General features: G+C 43.2%; 1 protein-coding gene and 1 long non-coding RNA gene across 4 annotated transcripts in view; one reads left to right on the top strand and one right to left on the bottom strand.

Annotated features, from left to right (window-relative positions):
- The window catches only part of LOC122461892, a 118421-nt gene that overhangs the window by 1657 nt on the left and 102989 nt on the right, over positions 1–13775 (bottom strand). For both annotated transcript variants that reach the window (XR_006284137.1, XR_006284138.1), the window contains 3 exons: positions 4982–5150; positions 2039–2193; positions 1688–1824 (listed from right to left, as the gene is read on the bottom strand). This is a non-coding gene — a long non-coding RNA (uncharacterized LOC122461892). The remainder of the gene's footprint in view (positions 1–1687; positions 1825–2038; positions 2194–4981; positions 5151–13775) is intronic.
- Positions 1–13775, top strand: part of UNC13C (unc-13 homolog C) — a 448489-nt gene that overhangs the window by 401725 nt on the left and 32989 nt on the right. For both annotated transcript variants that reach the window (XM_043523375.1, XM_043523376.1), the window contains one exon: positions 11353–11500. In XM_043523375.1, the coding sequence (XP_043379310.1) occupies positions 11353–11500 (148 nt within the window). The remainder of the gene's footprint in view (positions 1–11352; positions 11501–13775) is intronic.

Raw genomic sequence — 13775 nt, 5'->3', positions numbered from 1 at the left:
CAGGGCTGTGGCGGTGATTTAAAGGGCCCGGGGCTCCAGCTGCTGCCGCGGTAGCAGCAGCGGTGGCCGGGAGCCCCGGGCCCTTTTAAATCGCTGGCCCTGGGGCAGCTGCCCCTTCCCCCTCCCAACGTCAGCAGCCCGGGGGGGCAAAAGGGGCAACTACGTTAAAGTGCAGCCGCAGTAGTTCTTTAATGTTGGCTGCATACGGGCTGGTACCGGCAGCCACTTCTTACTGGTATGCCATACCCGCCCGTACTGGCCTACTTTCACCCGTTATCTTTATTTTACAAACAGGTAACTGAGTTAACTGCTGGATTAAAATGTGGTTGTGGTCAGAAAAGAGACTATTCTATGTAAAATGGCAGTGTCTTTCTCAACAGATCTGACCTCTGCGTGTATATTTGCTGACTTGTGTGACAAAAATCTTGTTGGTCAAGCAAAGCAAGGCCTAACACTCAAGTTGATGGTATTTCTGTCTGTCAGTATATAATGTGGTGATGTTTGAATGCCACATCCAATCAATTGGAACGTTAAGGAAACGGTCTAGGCAGGGCCGGCTTTAGGAAGAGTGGGGCCCAATTTGGTGGCACTTCTGGTCTTCGGCGACACTTCAGCGGCGGGTCCTTCACTGGCTCTGGGTCTTTGGCGGCACTGAAGGACCTGCCACCAAAGACCTGGAGCGCCGCCGGGTGAGTAAAAATTAAAAAGGCGCCGGGGCGGGGCCCGAATCGGCGGAATTGGCCTAAAGCCCGCCCTGGTTCTAGGCATCAAGGTGCCGAACCCTATTAATTTTTGTGAAAATCAGAAAAATAGATGGTAGAAATGGAGGACACAAAGCGCATCAACATCTGGTTAACAGATCCAGCAGCTTCAGCTACCTCTGCAACTGTCAGTAGATCAAAAAAATTTATGAAAGCTCTTAATACCTTCCAACATAACAATACCCCCATTTCAGGTCTGCCTATCATCCTCATACAGTTTAAAATGATGGCACTGAATGACTTATCTCCCAGACAGAAAGAAATGAAATAAGAATGGTCAGGGGAGCAGGTGAAAGCCCGCTGGTCTGGGGAGCCCCACACATGGGAGACAATGGTAAGCAGGGAGGGGAACAGTGGGGAGAAACAGAGCCCCTGGAACGTGGTAGAGGGGGCACACGGATACCCTGGCACAAGTGAGGGGATTGTAGGGAGTCTGAAATAGCCGGGGGGTGGGAAGGTGATGCAGAGAGAATGGAGGAATACGTGGTGCCTCTAGTGTGTGCAATGAGCTCACCCTACAGAAGCAATGAAGTGTGTGACCTCTAGTATTACTCTTCCTTTTATTACCCACCCAGAGCTAACAGAACTATAAGGCAGTGAACCTGTTTGTGTTCTTACCCTTGTATCACTGGCATAATTATTAACTAAGTGGTCACTCCAGAATCTTGATTATTGAAGATGTCAGAGTCCAAAAAGAAGCCAGCTTGACTTTTCATTTGAGTTTTCAGAGTTGGCAGTTAGAGAAAACATCTTGTAAATTAAGCATATTTGATCTGGGAGTGACTGAGACACAATAATCTTTGAACCCCATGATGCCACTTTTCAAGTCAATTCAGAGTACAGCTGCAGTTTAATTATTCTCTCTCTACTGCATGAAAATTAATTATTCTATTCCAGTTTTTAAAAAGAGAATCTAGATAACTTACCAATGCCCTATTTGATCTTCCACATTCATATCCAATACTCTTGACTCTGTTAACCTGATTTTTAGAGGGTTGTATATTATTACAGGCTCACCAATGATCTGACCAGAAGATAATCAGGTTCTTGTCCTGAAATCAGGCTACGCAGAATTAAATGTAGAGAGTTCAATATTTTGCAAGGACCCCTGGTAAGAACAGTTATGTGGACGACAAAGCCAAGGCTTAGAGATTTTTATTAAAATAAAGGGAAAAGTTATCAAAGATCCAGACCACAAAATCAAAAAGAAATAATGCAGGTCAGGGGGTACGTGCGGTATCATTCCTTACAAAAGCTACTTAGACTAGCATACTCACACCCTTCCTTGGGGACCTGGTGATTAGAGGCCAGCCTCATCTCTGGCATGCTAAAGGAGTCTGATGGTCCAGGTTCCGCACTGCCCAAGATTGATGATGGAGAGAAGGGTCAAATGTTGAGTGGCTAAGTTACCCTGAAAAAGCTAAGCTAAAAGCTAGACAAAAAGAACAAAAGGGAACTAGTTAGAAAGAGCACTCCCCCAACATGGTGGGTTTGCCCTCCTATAAGGTCTTGCAATCTCCTGAATATTATCTCATGCCCAACCTTCCATGCCCAAATTTAATTTTCTCACCCACAGAATCTTAGGATACACTTTCTCTATAGGCTCGTATATTCATACATATCAATAGCATATTCACTCATATTAATGCCAATTATCTCATTCTCAAAACCTGTTACTTTGGCCTGAATTGTTACTTCCTTGTCCTTGCGGTTACCAGCAGGTCCCAAAAATTGTTGGTAAACACATTCAGTTCCCTAAAGGGTAACCAGAAAGCCATTTATCTATGCCAACACTCATGCTAACTTGCTTTAGCTAAGGCTACAAGCCTGTGGGTTCCTTGCGTTACAGCCAAATATAATGAAGTAATGTCTACTGAAGTTAAGTTATTCAGAACAAAAATATAAGCCAAAGAGAATAAAATCATTCAAACGAGTAAATAAAGACAGGATATGATGGAGGAAGCTAGCAGGCTAGCCCTATGGGCTACAGCTCACCCTCCTCTTTAATACATATTGGATGAGACCACCACCCTGTACTCTAGCCCCTGTGTGCCATGGCTTCTGGTGCAGGCACTGCACAAGACAGAAGTAAGGCTGCCTTTAAGGACCCCTTCACAAGCGCCAGTGTAGGGAGTGTGCCAGGGGGTAAGAGGGAACAGCATGATATGGAGATTCTTGGTGGCTCTGCACAGGAAGGCAGCCCTAACTTAGACAGGCCCCGGGTCCAGTCTAAATTTCCCCAGCCCTGTGAACAGTCAAAGACTCGGAGGGCACAAAGCTGACTTAAAGCCACCTTTCCACCTGGGCTGCGAGTACTAAGAGGCACAACATAGAATCTTATCCACTGTATCATTCTCTTGTGTGTCTTTAACCAAGCCCAGTATTCAGATATTACTAGATATAAAGTGGGACAATGTGAAAAATTTAAATGACGGTAAAGCACTGAAGTGCACCTGAATCCCTAGGGGAGGATGGGTTGAGAGCTGTGAGCCTTGATAGTAAAGTTTGTTTTCTTAGAAGCTGAGAAAAAGGGGCACGGCTCATCTCACCAGAGCTGTGATTTTCTTAGTGGGCTAGGAATGTACTAGCATGTCTGAACTATCAGCCACAACCTATATCACTTTTAAATGGAGAAGTAAATAGCTCTACCACGATCTTAGCGCAGGGATGACATTAGCCACTTTTATACAATCCTCCTAGGTAGGCTTGTGAAAGGAAGGAAGTCACTGGAAACATTCGGACTTTATTATATATAGCACAGAGCACTCATGACTCACTCCTCCCTATTGTCACCATGGGCCAGATTCTCAGTGATGTAAGTTGCCAAGCTCCAATGAAAACCATTTACACCAGCTGAGGCTCTGCCCCTAAATCTCTGGATGCAGAGAAGACCTGTGGGAGGATGGAATGGCTACATCTATTTTATATACTAAATGGTTTAACGAAGAAGAGATATTCAGGACCGGTGTATTCATCTTGTTTAACAAAGTAACGTCTCACCTCTTTGCACATGGAAGAGGTGCCAGACAGTGCTGCCCATTGTCATCTATATTGTTTATAATGGATTTGGAACCTCTTGTGGAAGCAATCGCAAAATATTTGGAAGGTTCTAGCATTGTAGCAAGAGGAGTACTACAAAAGGCTGTGGGGATAATATTTTAATGCTAAGTAACCCAGTGGTACCCTTAGCTCACTTGATGAAAGTCATTAATGACATTTCAAAGATCCTGGGACCTATAATAAATTGGCAGAACATGTGAAGTTCTTCCCCTTGTATGAATTCTGCCCCAGTATCCTGCTAATTCAATGGAACTTGCAGTAGCTATCAAAAGTTAAGAAGTATTAATCCAGTATTCTGATCATTGCAAACTTATTTCATAAACTGGAGTAAAATAATGGTCTTGTTGCATGATCATGTGTCAGATGTTACTGAAATAGCATGGCACCTTAAGTTATCCACTGAGTCAAAACTGTATTTGCGGACATGATTTTTCTGTCAACAGAATCACAATGTCTTTTCCAAAATGGAATGCAATTGCCCTTGGTTGTGCCAAGAGATTTGTCATTAGAAGACAGAAAAGCTCTTGTGTCCCACTTTTAAACATGACATGGCAGAAGTTGCTTCATTAAGACACCTAATTTATAAGATGAATAGCAAAAATGAAGAATTTCAGGTGACATGGGAGAATATATACCTTACTGAAAGGCAAACAAGTGCAAGTGAGAGGAACTTGAGATTGCTGATGCAATTCGGGGGGAGGAGGGGTGTTAGCATAGAAGTCCAGGAATTCATTGGCATTTGTTGTTTTTTTCTGTTTGCCCATGTTTGTTGGGTTTTGTTGATATAGTCATGTGTGGATTTATATAACTTTAAAAACAATTGGGGTATTTTTTATACAGACCATTCTCACACTCCCATTTATTATTGATTCTTTTTAGAGCTAAAAAATGAATTCACCAAACAACCTGCAATTATCATTTAATATATTATGTTTGTGTTACCACTTGGAAGAACACCACAATGAAAAATGACCATTCATCTTAAATATAGCATATTATCACTCTCCATATGGTGTATTGTCTGTAGCAACCTTGACAGATATGTTTAGTATTAGGAAAAATGGCTCTCCTGGCTCAAATAAACTGTATAGTTCTTTATTATTCATATTTGTGCCTTCCTCACACACAATGAGAATCAGGTTTGCATTCCAAACACTTACCTTATGGAAATAAAGATGGGCTTGATTTCCAGATGTTCATGCCATCCAGGGGAAATGCTTTGCTGGACATACAGCTTGTGGTTTATATGAGCCAGTGAAGCCCTGTTCATCCCTAGCAGAGACTGATGGCCAGCTGCAGATTGGTTTGGCACCATATCATTTACTGTCTCTAAAAATAATGTAGCATAGAGAGAAACATTTTTAAAAGCCTACCTTGGGAATATTATGAGAAAATCAGTTTCAATAAGCCAGTGGAACCAGGTTGGAAAATCTATTCACTGCTAATCCTTATTCTGCTCTAGTTTTTGGTCCTCCCAAGCAATATAAAAAATGTAGGCAACCTACAGTGCGGAAACACTAGCAAACAAAATTTATTCATGTTGCGGGGGCCGGGGAGGGGGGGGTTTGAAGGCATTTAGTGGCGATCATGGTTTAATCAGAATGTACTCTGCATTCTATGTCAATATGAAACTTCAGTTTATAGGCTATTTCAAATCAACTTTGTCTACTATAAAAATGGAAAGCTAAACAGTAATTGCAATTTAGGAGGAGTTTAGATCCCAGAATAGGACTTCTGTAAAGTCTGCAATAGGTAAAAAATAACTGCTGTACCTCCCAAAGCCAGGTAACAGTTCTGGGAGTCAAATTCTAAGTGATTGTCTCAGTTCTGGCCCTGGCTTTTTGTGTGAGCTAGGACAAATGGTGTAACTTCTCACTGCCTCTGTAAAGCAGGTTTTTTACACTTTACAGATGGGTGCTGCGAGGCTTCATTAGTTGAGAGACCAGTTATTTTGTTGTGATAGGATAGCTTTGTGCTACTCCAGTACAACAAAGCTACCCTAAAGTCAGCATAGCCAGCCCTGGGAGGACTGGCCCTGCATAAGGGGATCATCAGAGGGAGTATAACCATTGTTGTGGCCCCCTACACCAAACTGCTTCCTGCAGCTGAGGTCAGAGGTGGCCAGGAAAGCCCTTTGTACTGGAATTGCTTCCCAAAGAGATGAACCATTTTAAGTGCAACAACTGTATATCTATTTCCCAACACATCTAAAACCTTGTTATAAATGATTGTCTCCAGTGCTACCTTTATCATCCCTTTTCTATTATGTTCTTTTCCTCCCATGATGCAGTTTCCCCCTGAGTTTTGTTCTCCTTCCCACCACCCCCAATAACTTTTCTCTAGCTGCAGTTTTACAACAGATCTCTCTTTTCCTATATATGTATTTCCATTCCAATACTCTGTGAATTGTTTTTTATAATACCTCTTGTAGCCCTCTTCTTGCTCGCTCCCCTTTCTGTGATTAATATACTTTGTGAAAGGGAAAATTGGTGACGTTTCTTGTAAAGGTCTAGGAAAAGAGATGTCCCATATATTGGCTACTTGGCTACATTTTGTTGCACGTCTGCTTTCTAAATACAAATCTAACATTTACAAGCAAAAATGCATGTTCGAATCACAGGCCTGGGGTAGGGTTCTTTCTAGGAATGCTTTTGTTTGCTTTTTACTTAAACTAAGTTTCAATGCTGTGCTTTAGCACCTAGGATAAGAAGAGTGGGTGATTTTGGTATGAAGAAATATCATTAGCAATTTTTAGGGCTCATTGATAAATTGATAAAAAGGTGTGATGGAAACATACATACACTTTAAAACATCCCAGACAAGGGAAGTTGAGAAGTGTGCTACTAACTAATGCATTGTGTGACAAAGTTCCTCCTCTACTTTGGTGCGTCTTACGCTTATTAGCGAATTTGCTCACCTCGGAGCTTCACAGGAGCCCTCAATTTGGCCATTTTCGGGAACCCACAATCCAGGTCAACTTCTCCTGTGTCTGACCAGGAGTTGGGAGGTTTGGGGGGAACCCTGGCCCGCCCTCTACTCCGGGTTCCAGCCCAGGGTCCTGTGGAATGCAGCTGTCTAGAGTGCCTCCTGAAACAGCTGTACGACAGCTACAACTCCCTGGGCTACTTCTCCATGGCCTCCTCCCAACACCTTTTTTATTCTCACCATAGGATCTTCCTCCTGGTGTCTCATAATGCTTGTACTCATCAGTCCTCCAACAGTCCACATTCTCACTCTCAGCTCCTAATACCTCTTGCTCCCAGCTCCTCACACGCACACCACAAACTGAAGTGAGCTCCTTTTTAAACCCAGGTGCCCTGATTAGCCTGCCTTAATTGATTCTAGCAGCTTCTTGATTGGCTGCAGGTGTTTTAATCAGCCTGTCTGTCTTAATTGTCTCCAGAAGGTTCCTGATTGTTCTGGAACCTGCCCTGTTTCCTTACCCAGGGGAAAGGGACCTACTTAACCTGGGGCTAATATATCTGCCTTCTATTACTCTCCTGTAGTCATCTGGCCCGACCCTGTCACAATTGGGAATTCACATGATTACACACTTCCATTGAATTCTTCACAAAATTAGGGTAATGGAGGTAGCATTACTACATTGCTCCTGGGTACAGCATGGGTGTACCGCTGTTAGTGGAACACGTGGTGTCGGTTGACTTTTAAAGCAGATTCATAAGGTCGACAGTACCACACTATTCCATGAAACAAACTACAAGGAAACCAAGCCTGTTATTCCCAGAGAGCATCTGAGAGAATTGCCAGCCAGGGCCCCTGGCCACTCCACTCTTCTGTTTACCCATACATCCATCATGGAATGATACATGTAGCTCCAGCTGCATCCTTTCATGCTGATCCTTTGAACATGGCTAAGTACAAGCAAGCCTCTGCTTTTTGGTCTCAGAAAGAAAATTTTCTGCATAATTGCCAAACTTCACCTGCAATGCTAACTTGAAACTACTGCCCTGTTGAAAAAAGTAGCATAGATGATCAAAGCACATATAAAGCAACTTTTCCATTGACCTTAAGCCTCAGCAGATGTGTGGATGAACTGGTAGCCAACATGCTGCTGTTTGCGTATCTATTTTGCCACAGATAGATACTACAGTTCTGCTGAGCCATATGAACTAGAACACAGCAATGGGCTGTATCCCTCAACCAACACTGGTGCAGAAAGGATGTCTAACTCTAGATCTGTATCCTAGAGTGCATATGGTGTCTCAAGCTGCCTTCAAGTAGCCCCAATATCCTCCTAAACACTCATTTCTTCTTTGTTTTCCTTCTAATTAACTGTTGCCTGAGAATTATCTATGTGGACCTTGATTCCTAGAACTTGAAAGAATCCAAAAAGCTTCTGCAAACTGGTGTTGATGTTGTACAGCATTTACATCTCTTCTCCATAGGCTGAGGATGGTTTCCAACATAATCCAACTTTCCTTTACTCTGCAAATCATTGTCCTGGGTTACACTTTGGAGACAGCTCCTTGTTTGGTGGCCTTCTTCACCTCTAGAAAAGTGGTTCTCAACCAGGGGGTACATTAACTCAGCTAGGTATTTGCCTAGTTTCACAACAGGTTTCATACAATGGCTTGTTTATACTGCTCTATATACTATACACTGAAATGTACGTACAATATTTATATTCCAATTAATTTTCTTATCTGGTATAAACGAGAAAGCAAGCAATATTGCAGTAATAGTGTGTTGTGACACTTTTGTATTTTTGTCTGATTTTGTAAACAAGTAGTTTTTAAGTGAGATTAAACTTGGGGGTACGCAAGACAAATCAGACTCCTGAAAGGGGTACAGTAGTCTGGAAAGGTTGAGAGTCACTACTCTAGAACATTCATGTCTTACCTTACAGTCCCCTTATGGCCCGCCCACGCCAACCTTTGTGAAGCTATCAGAAGAACCCCTGGGGATGAGACTGATTAGCAGAGATATCACAGAGGGCCTTCAGTATTGGTGTTATGTGCAAGGAGGAGAGAATCCTGCTTCAGTTTTCAAACCCAGGCTTTTTGGAATTAAAGCAAGGATGGCAATTAAGAAAGAAAATCTTTTTACTTGCAAATGGTATATCTGATATATACTCAGAGTGATTTAAGATTGAGCCTTTGAGCACAGCCCTGCTTGGAGGTGGCACGAAGCTGCACCACCCCAGGAGGAGAATCAGAAAGTAACTGTGACTCAGCGTCACAGTTCATCTTCTGTCCCTGTCTTTTGAGCTGGAAGTGACAGTAAGTTATTTCCCCTTTTTGGGATGCAGCTTACTCTACTTTAGGGGGGATTTTTACCGTGCTCATCCCCTCCTCCCCTCCCATCCCCTCTTTCCATACCCCAGATGTAATGGGTAGCCCTAACACTGTACATAGGGGTGGGATTTTACTTCCCTGCATGGCCACATTAGGGCTGGTCACAATCTAGCCCTAAGAGACAAAAAACATTGAGGAGTCCTTGTGGCACCTTAAAGACTAACAAATTTATTTGGGCATAAGCTTTTGTAGGCTAAAACCCACTTCATCAGACGCATGGAGTGAAAAATACTGTAGGCAGGTATATATATTACAGCATATGAAAAAATCAGAGTTACCTTACCAAGTGGGGAGTCAGTGCTAATGAGGCCAATTCAAATAGGGTAGATGTAGCCTATTCCCAACAGTTGACAAGAAGGTGTGAGTATCAACAGAGGGAAAATTACTTTTTGTAGTGACCCAGCCACTCCCAGTCTTTACTCAGACCTAATTTGATGGTGTCAAGTTTGCAAATTAATTCTAGTTCATAAGTTTCTCATTGAAGTCTGTTTTTGAAAGTTTTTTTTGTTGAAGAATGGCCACTTTTAAGTCTGTTATTGAGTGTCCAGGGAGATTGAAGTGCTCTCCTACTGGTTTTTGAACGTTACAATTCTTGATGTCTGATTTGAGTCCATTTATTCTTTTGCATAGAGACTGTCCGGTTTGGCCAATGTATATGGCGGAGGGGCACTGCTGGCACATGATGGAATATATCACATTGGTAGATGTGCAGGTGAATGAGCCCCTGATGCTGTGGCTGATGTCGTTAGGTCCTATGGAGGTGTCTCTTGAATAGATATGCGGACAGAGTTGGCAACGGGGTTTGTTGCAGGGATAGGTTCCTGGGTTAGTGTTTTTGTTGTGTAATGTGTAGTTGCTGGCGAGTATTTGCTTCAGGTTGGGGGGCTGTCTGTAAGCAAGGACAGGCCTGTCTCCCAAGGTCTGTGAGAGTGAGGGATCGTCCTTCAGGATAGGTTGTAGATCCTTAACGATGCGCTGGAGAGGTTTGAGTTGTAGGTGATGGCTAGTGGTGTTCTTTTACTTTCTTTGTTGGGCCTGTCCTGTAGTAGGTGACTTCTGGGTACCTTTCTGGCTCTGCCAATCTGTTTTTTCACTTTCCCAGGTGGGTATTATAGTTTTAAGAATGCTTGATAGAGATCCTGTAGGTGTTTGTCTCTGTCTGAGGGATTGGAGCAAATGCAGTTGTATCTGAGGTCTTGGCGGTAGACAATGGATCGTGTGATGTCATCTGGATGGAAGCTGGAGGCATGTAGGTAAGTATAGCGGTCAGTAGGTTTCTGGTATAGGGTGGTGTTTATGTGACCATCACTTATTTGCACTGTAGCGTCCAGGAAGTGGATCTCTTGTGTGGACTGGTCCAGGCTGAGGATGATGGTGGAGTGGAAATTGTTGAAATCCTGGTGGAATTCCTCAAGGGCCTCCTTCCCATGGGTCCAGATGATGAAGATGTCATCAATGTAGCGCAAGTAGAGTAGGGGCACTTAGGGGACGAGAGCTGAGGAAGCGTTGTTCTAAGTCAGCCATAAAAATGTTGGCATACTGTGGGGCCACGCGGGTACCCATAGCAGTACTGCTGACTTGAAGGTATCAATTGTCCCGAAATCTGAAATAGTTGTGCGTGAGGACAAAGTTCAGACTCCAGGTTTGCTGTGACATTGTAGACAATAACCATGGAAACTCACAATGCCAATTTTACAGAGTAGAATAAGACTGGAAGACTAGAAAGCAATCCTAATCCTCCACTGGAGCTCTAGCTATTCTTTAAATTTGTCACCATATCCAATCCAAGGATTCCCACCATAAATTACACCTTTCTGCCAAACACCTTCTGTCTTGTACTACACTTGGACAGATTTCTACCACACCAGACATGCTGTCAAAAGAAATTTGTTTCTGTAGTTGCACTGTAAACCCTGGTTTTGAGGTGTAACTACATGAACATAAAAACCCCACACATTTAACTATTTTTGAGTTATATACATTTTAAGAGGGATTAAAAGAACACTTAAGTGTTTTGTTTGGGAGGGGGGAAATCCACACAAAAACTGTAATGTGGACAATAACAACTATCCCCAAAGATACAAATTGTAAATTTTAAGCACTGCATTAATCAGTTTTATTTTAGATATTGCTATATAAACATCAGGTCTTACCTAGAGACTTTTATCAGATAATTTACTTCTCTCAGTGCCTTACCTATGTTTTTCTTTTTTTAGCAATACTTTCATGCTGGAGGAAATGGGCTGAAAAAGAATTTCTTGGAGAAGAGCCCAGATCTACAGTCTCTGAGATATGCTCTTAGCCTTTATACGCAAACTACTGATGCATTGATAAAGAAATTTATAGCGACTCAGACTTCTCAAAGTAAGTGACTTGTTCAGTGGGGCTGGAAATGTAGCAAAGATGATTTTAATGTTTTAAATACATATTTTGCTATCGATAGATGCTAATTATAACTGTCAAAACATATTATGAAGTTTTAATGATTATGGTCTTAAGGCGGCACTTCATGTTAAGTATCTTACTCGCCAAACAGTCCAACTAATTTCAGTTTGTCTATTCAGAGTAAAGCACTGTTCCGTGCAAGTAACGCTGGCAGAATCTGCCCATGTTAATATAAGCCATGTTTATGCAATGGTAATAAAAATTCAGTCTCAACAATAAGTAAACCCAGGTGGATAATAGATTCTATGGTACATACATATCTAGCTAGGCAAACAATACAAGGAGCTGTATACACTCAAGTGATCTTGTGACCTGGTAATCTGCATAGTGAGATTACACTATGGGCCAGGTCCTCAGCTGGTATACATCAGCAAGTCAGTGCAGGTAACTCATTTACACTAGCTGAAGCTCTGACCCTAAAGTTATGCATACACACTGACAAGGTTAGGTATTCATCCTTGACTCGTGTGGGTAAGTGCTTACTCACATGCATAGTCCTATTGAAATCAGTGTCATCAAATGAAATCAGTGTCTGTGGATCACTACAAGAATTGTAATGTGGCTAAAGAACTGGCCAAAGAGAAGGTACCTTCTGTTCTCCTTGCAGGGAGGAGGGTGTTATGAGTTATATGGTAGAAATGCTGTAACCCTGCACGGGAAATTACAAGAAGGTTTCCAGCCATCAGAGGGGTATGGTTTTGGAACAGCCTCCCAGTAAGAGTTGTGGGAGCAAACAACTTAATTAGCTTTCAGAGAGAGCTGGAGAAACTTGTAGGTGCAATTGGATGATGGGGTTGCTTGTGATGGGGGGAGGTGGGGACTCACTTTCAGTTTGTTTTATGTTCCTGAAAGCTCATGCTTCAGGGCATCAGCCAGCTCCCTGTAGGGGTCAGGCAGGGATTCCCCATTATGTATCCTGGAGGAGATGGTCTCTTTCCTCTGAAGCATCAGAGATGGCCATGGCTAGGGACTGAACACAGGATGGGGAAGGGACAGTGCTCTGAGATGGCAGCAGGTACTTGGCTGGCTGGTTCTCGCTCACATGCTCAAAGTCTAACTGATTGCCCTGTGTGAGGTCAGGAAGGAATTTTCTGCCAGGTCCGACCGGCAGTGACTTTGCCTTCCTCTGCAATGGTGTGTGAGGGTCAGTTGCCAGGATATCTATTTCACTTCATTTCCCTTCCATTGCAGGGGCCTCAGGCAGTGGTGCACCTCAGTTCTCCCTCGTCTCTGTCTGTGGCACATAATAGTCTAGTCTCCTGTGGGCTGTAATACTTTGGTTTCACTTTGGTGGTTGGGTTTAATGTGTGGATCCTGGAGGCCTGTGATATATAGGAAATCAAACCACATCATCTGGTGGTCCCTTCTGACCTTAAACTCTGAGTGCTCACCAGCAGAAGTAAAGGCTACACAACTTAGCCCAAAGTGCAATGGTTCTGAAACATCTGTACTGGTGTACCCTTTTCACATAGCAAGCCTCTGAGTGTGACCCCCCCCCCTTATAAATATATTAAAAAGTGTTTTAAATTTAACACCATTATAAATGCTGGAGGCAAAGCGGAGTTTGGGGTGGAGGTTGACAGCTCGTGACCCCCATGTAATAACCTCATGACCCCCTCAGGGGTCCCAACCCCCAGTTTGGGAACCCCTGCCATTGTGTATACCATTACTGGGGGGAGGAACCCAATACATCCTATTTTGGCAGCTATAGAGATTCACAACGCTAAGAGCTAAGGATTAAACGCCTCTCAAATAGGGTCTGCTACATACTATTTTCTATGAACCTGAGAATAACAAAGGGTTGCTTTTGCACATAACCTAGTGATTTCACAGTCTGACACACGTGCTGACTTTTCCATAGAGGGCACGCTTCAGCCCTGACTAGTAAGTACCCTACTATCCCCATTCCTGGCCTCCCCCAAGAAGAGCGGTCGTCTACTGAAAGGGATCTACCACCATTTGCAAGACGCCTCAACCAAAACCTTGGACCTGGGCAATTTCAGATCCAGAGGTAAAGAGCGTGGGCAGGGCCTGCCTCTATCTTTGGCTCAAATGGGCTCCCACTGAAAACAATGGGAATTTGTGATTGACTTACACAGGAGCAGGGCAAGGCTTACACGTGGTTCCCCATTTTTATGTGGGTTTTTCTGCCACGTCCACCACCCGTAATAGCTGGGTGGCTTTCAGAGTGAAA

This window comes from Chelonia mydas, chromosome 10 (assembly GCF_015237465.2).
Source record: "Chelonia mydas isolate rCheMyd1 chromosome 10, rCheMyd1.pri.v2, whole genome shotgun sequence".
Lineage (NCBI taxonomy): Eukaryota > Metazoa > Chordata > Testudines > Cheloniidae > Chelonia > Chelonia mydas.
This window is presented reverse-complemented; position numbering and strand designations above follow the sequence as displayed.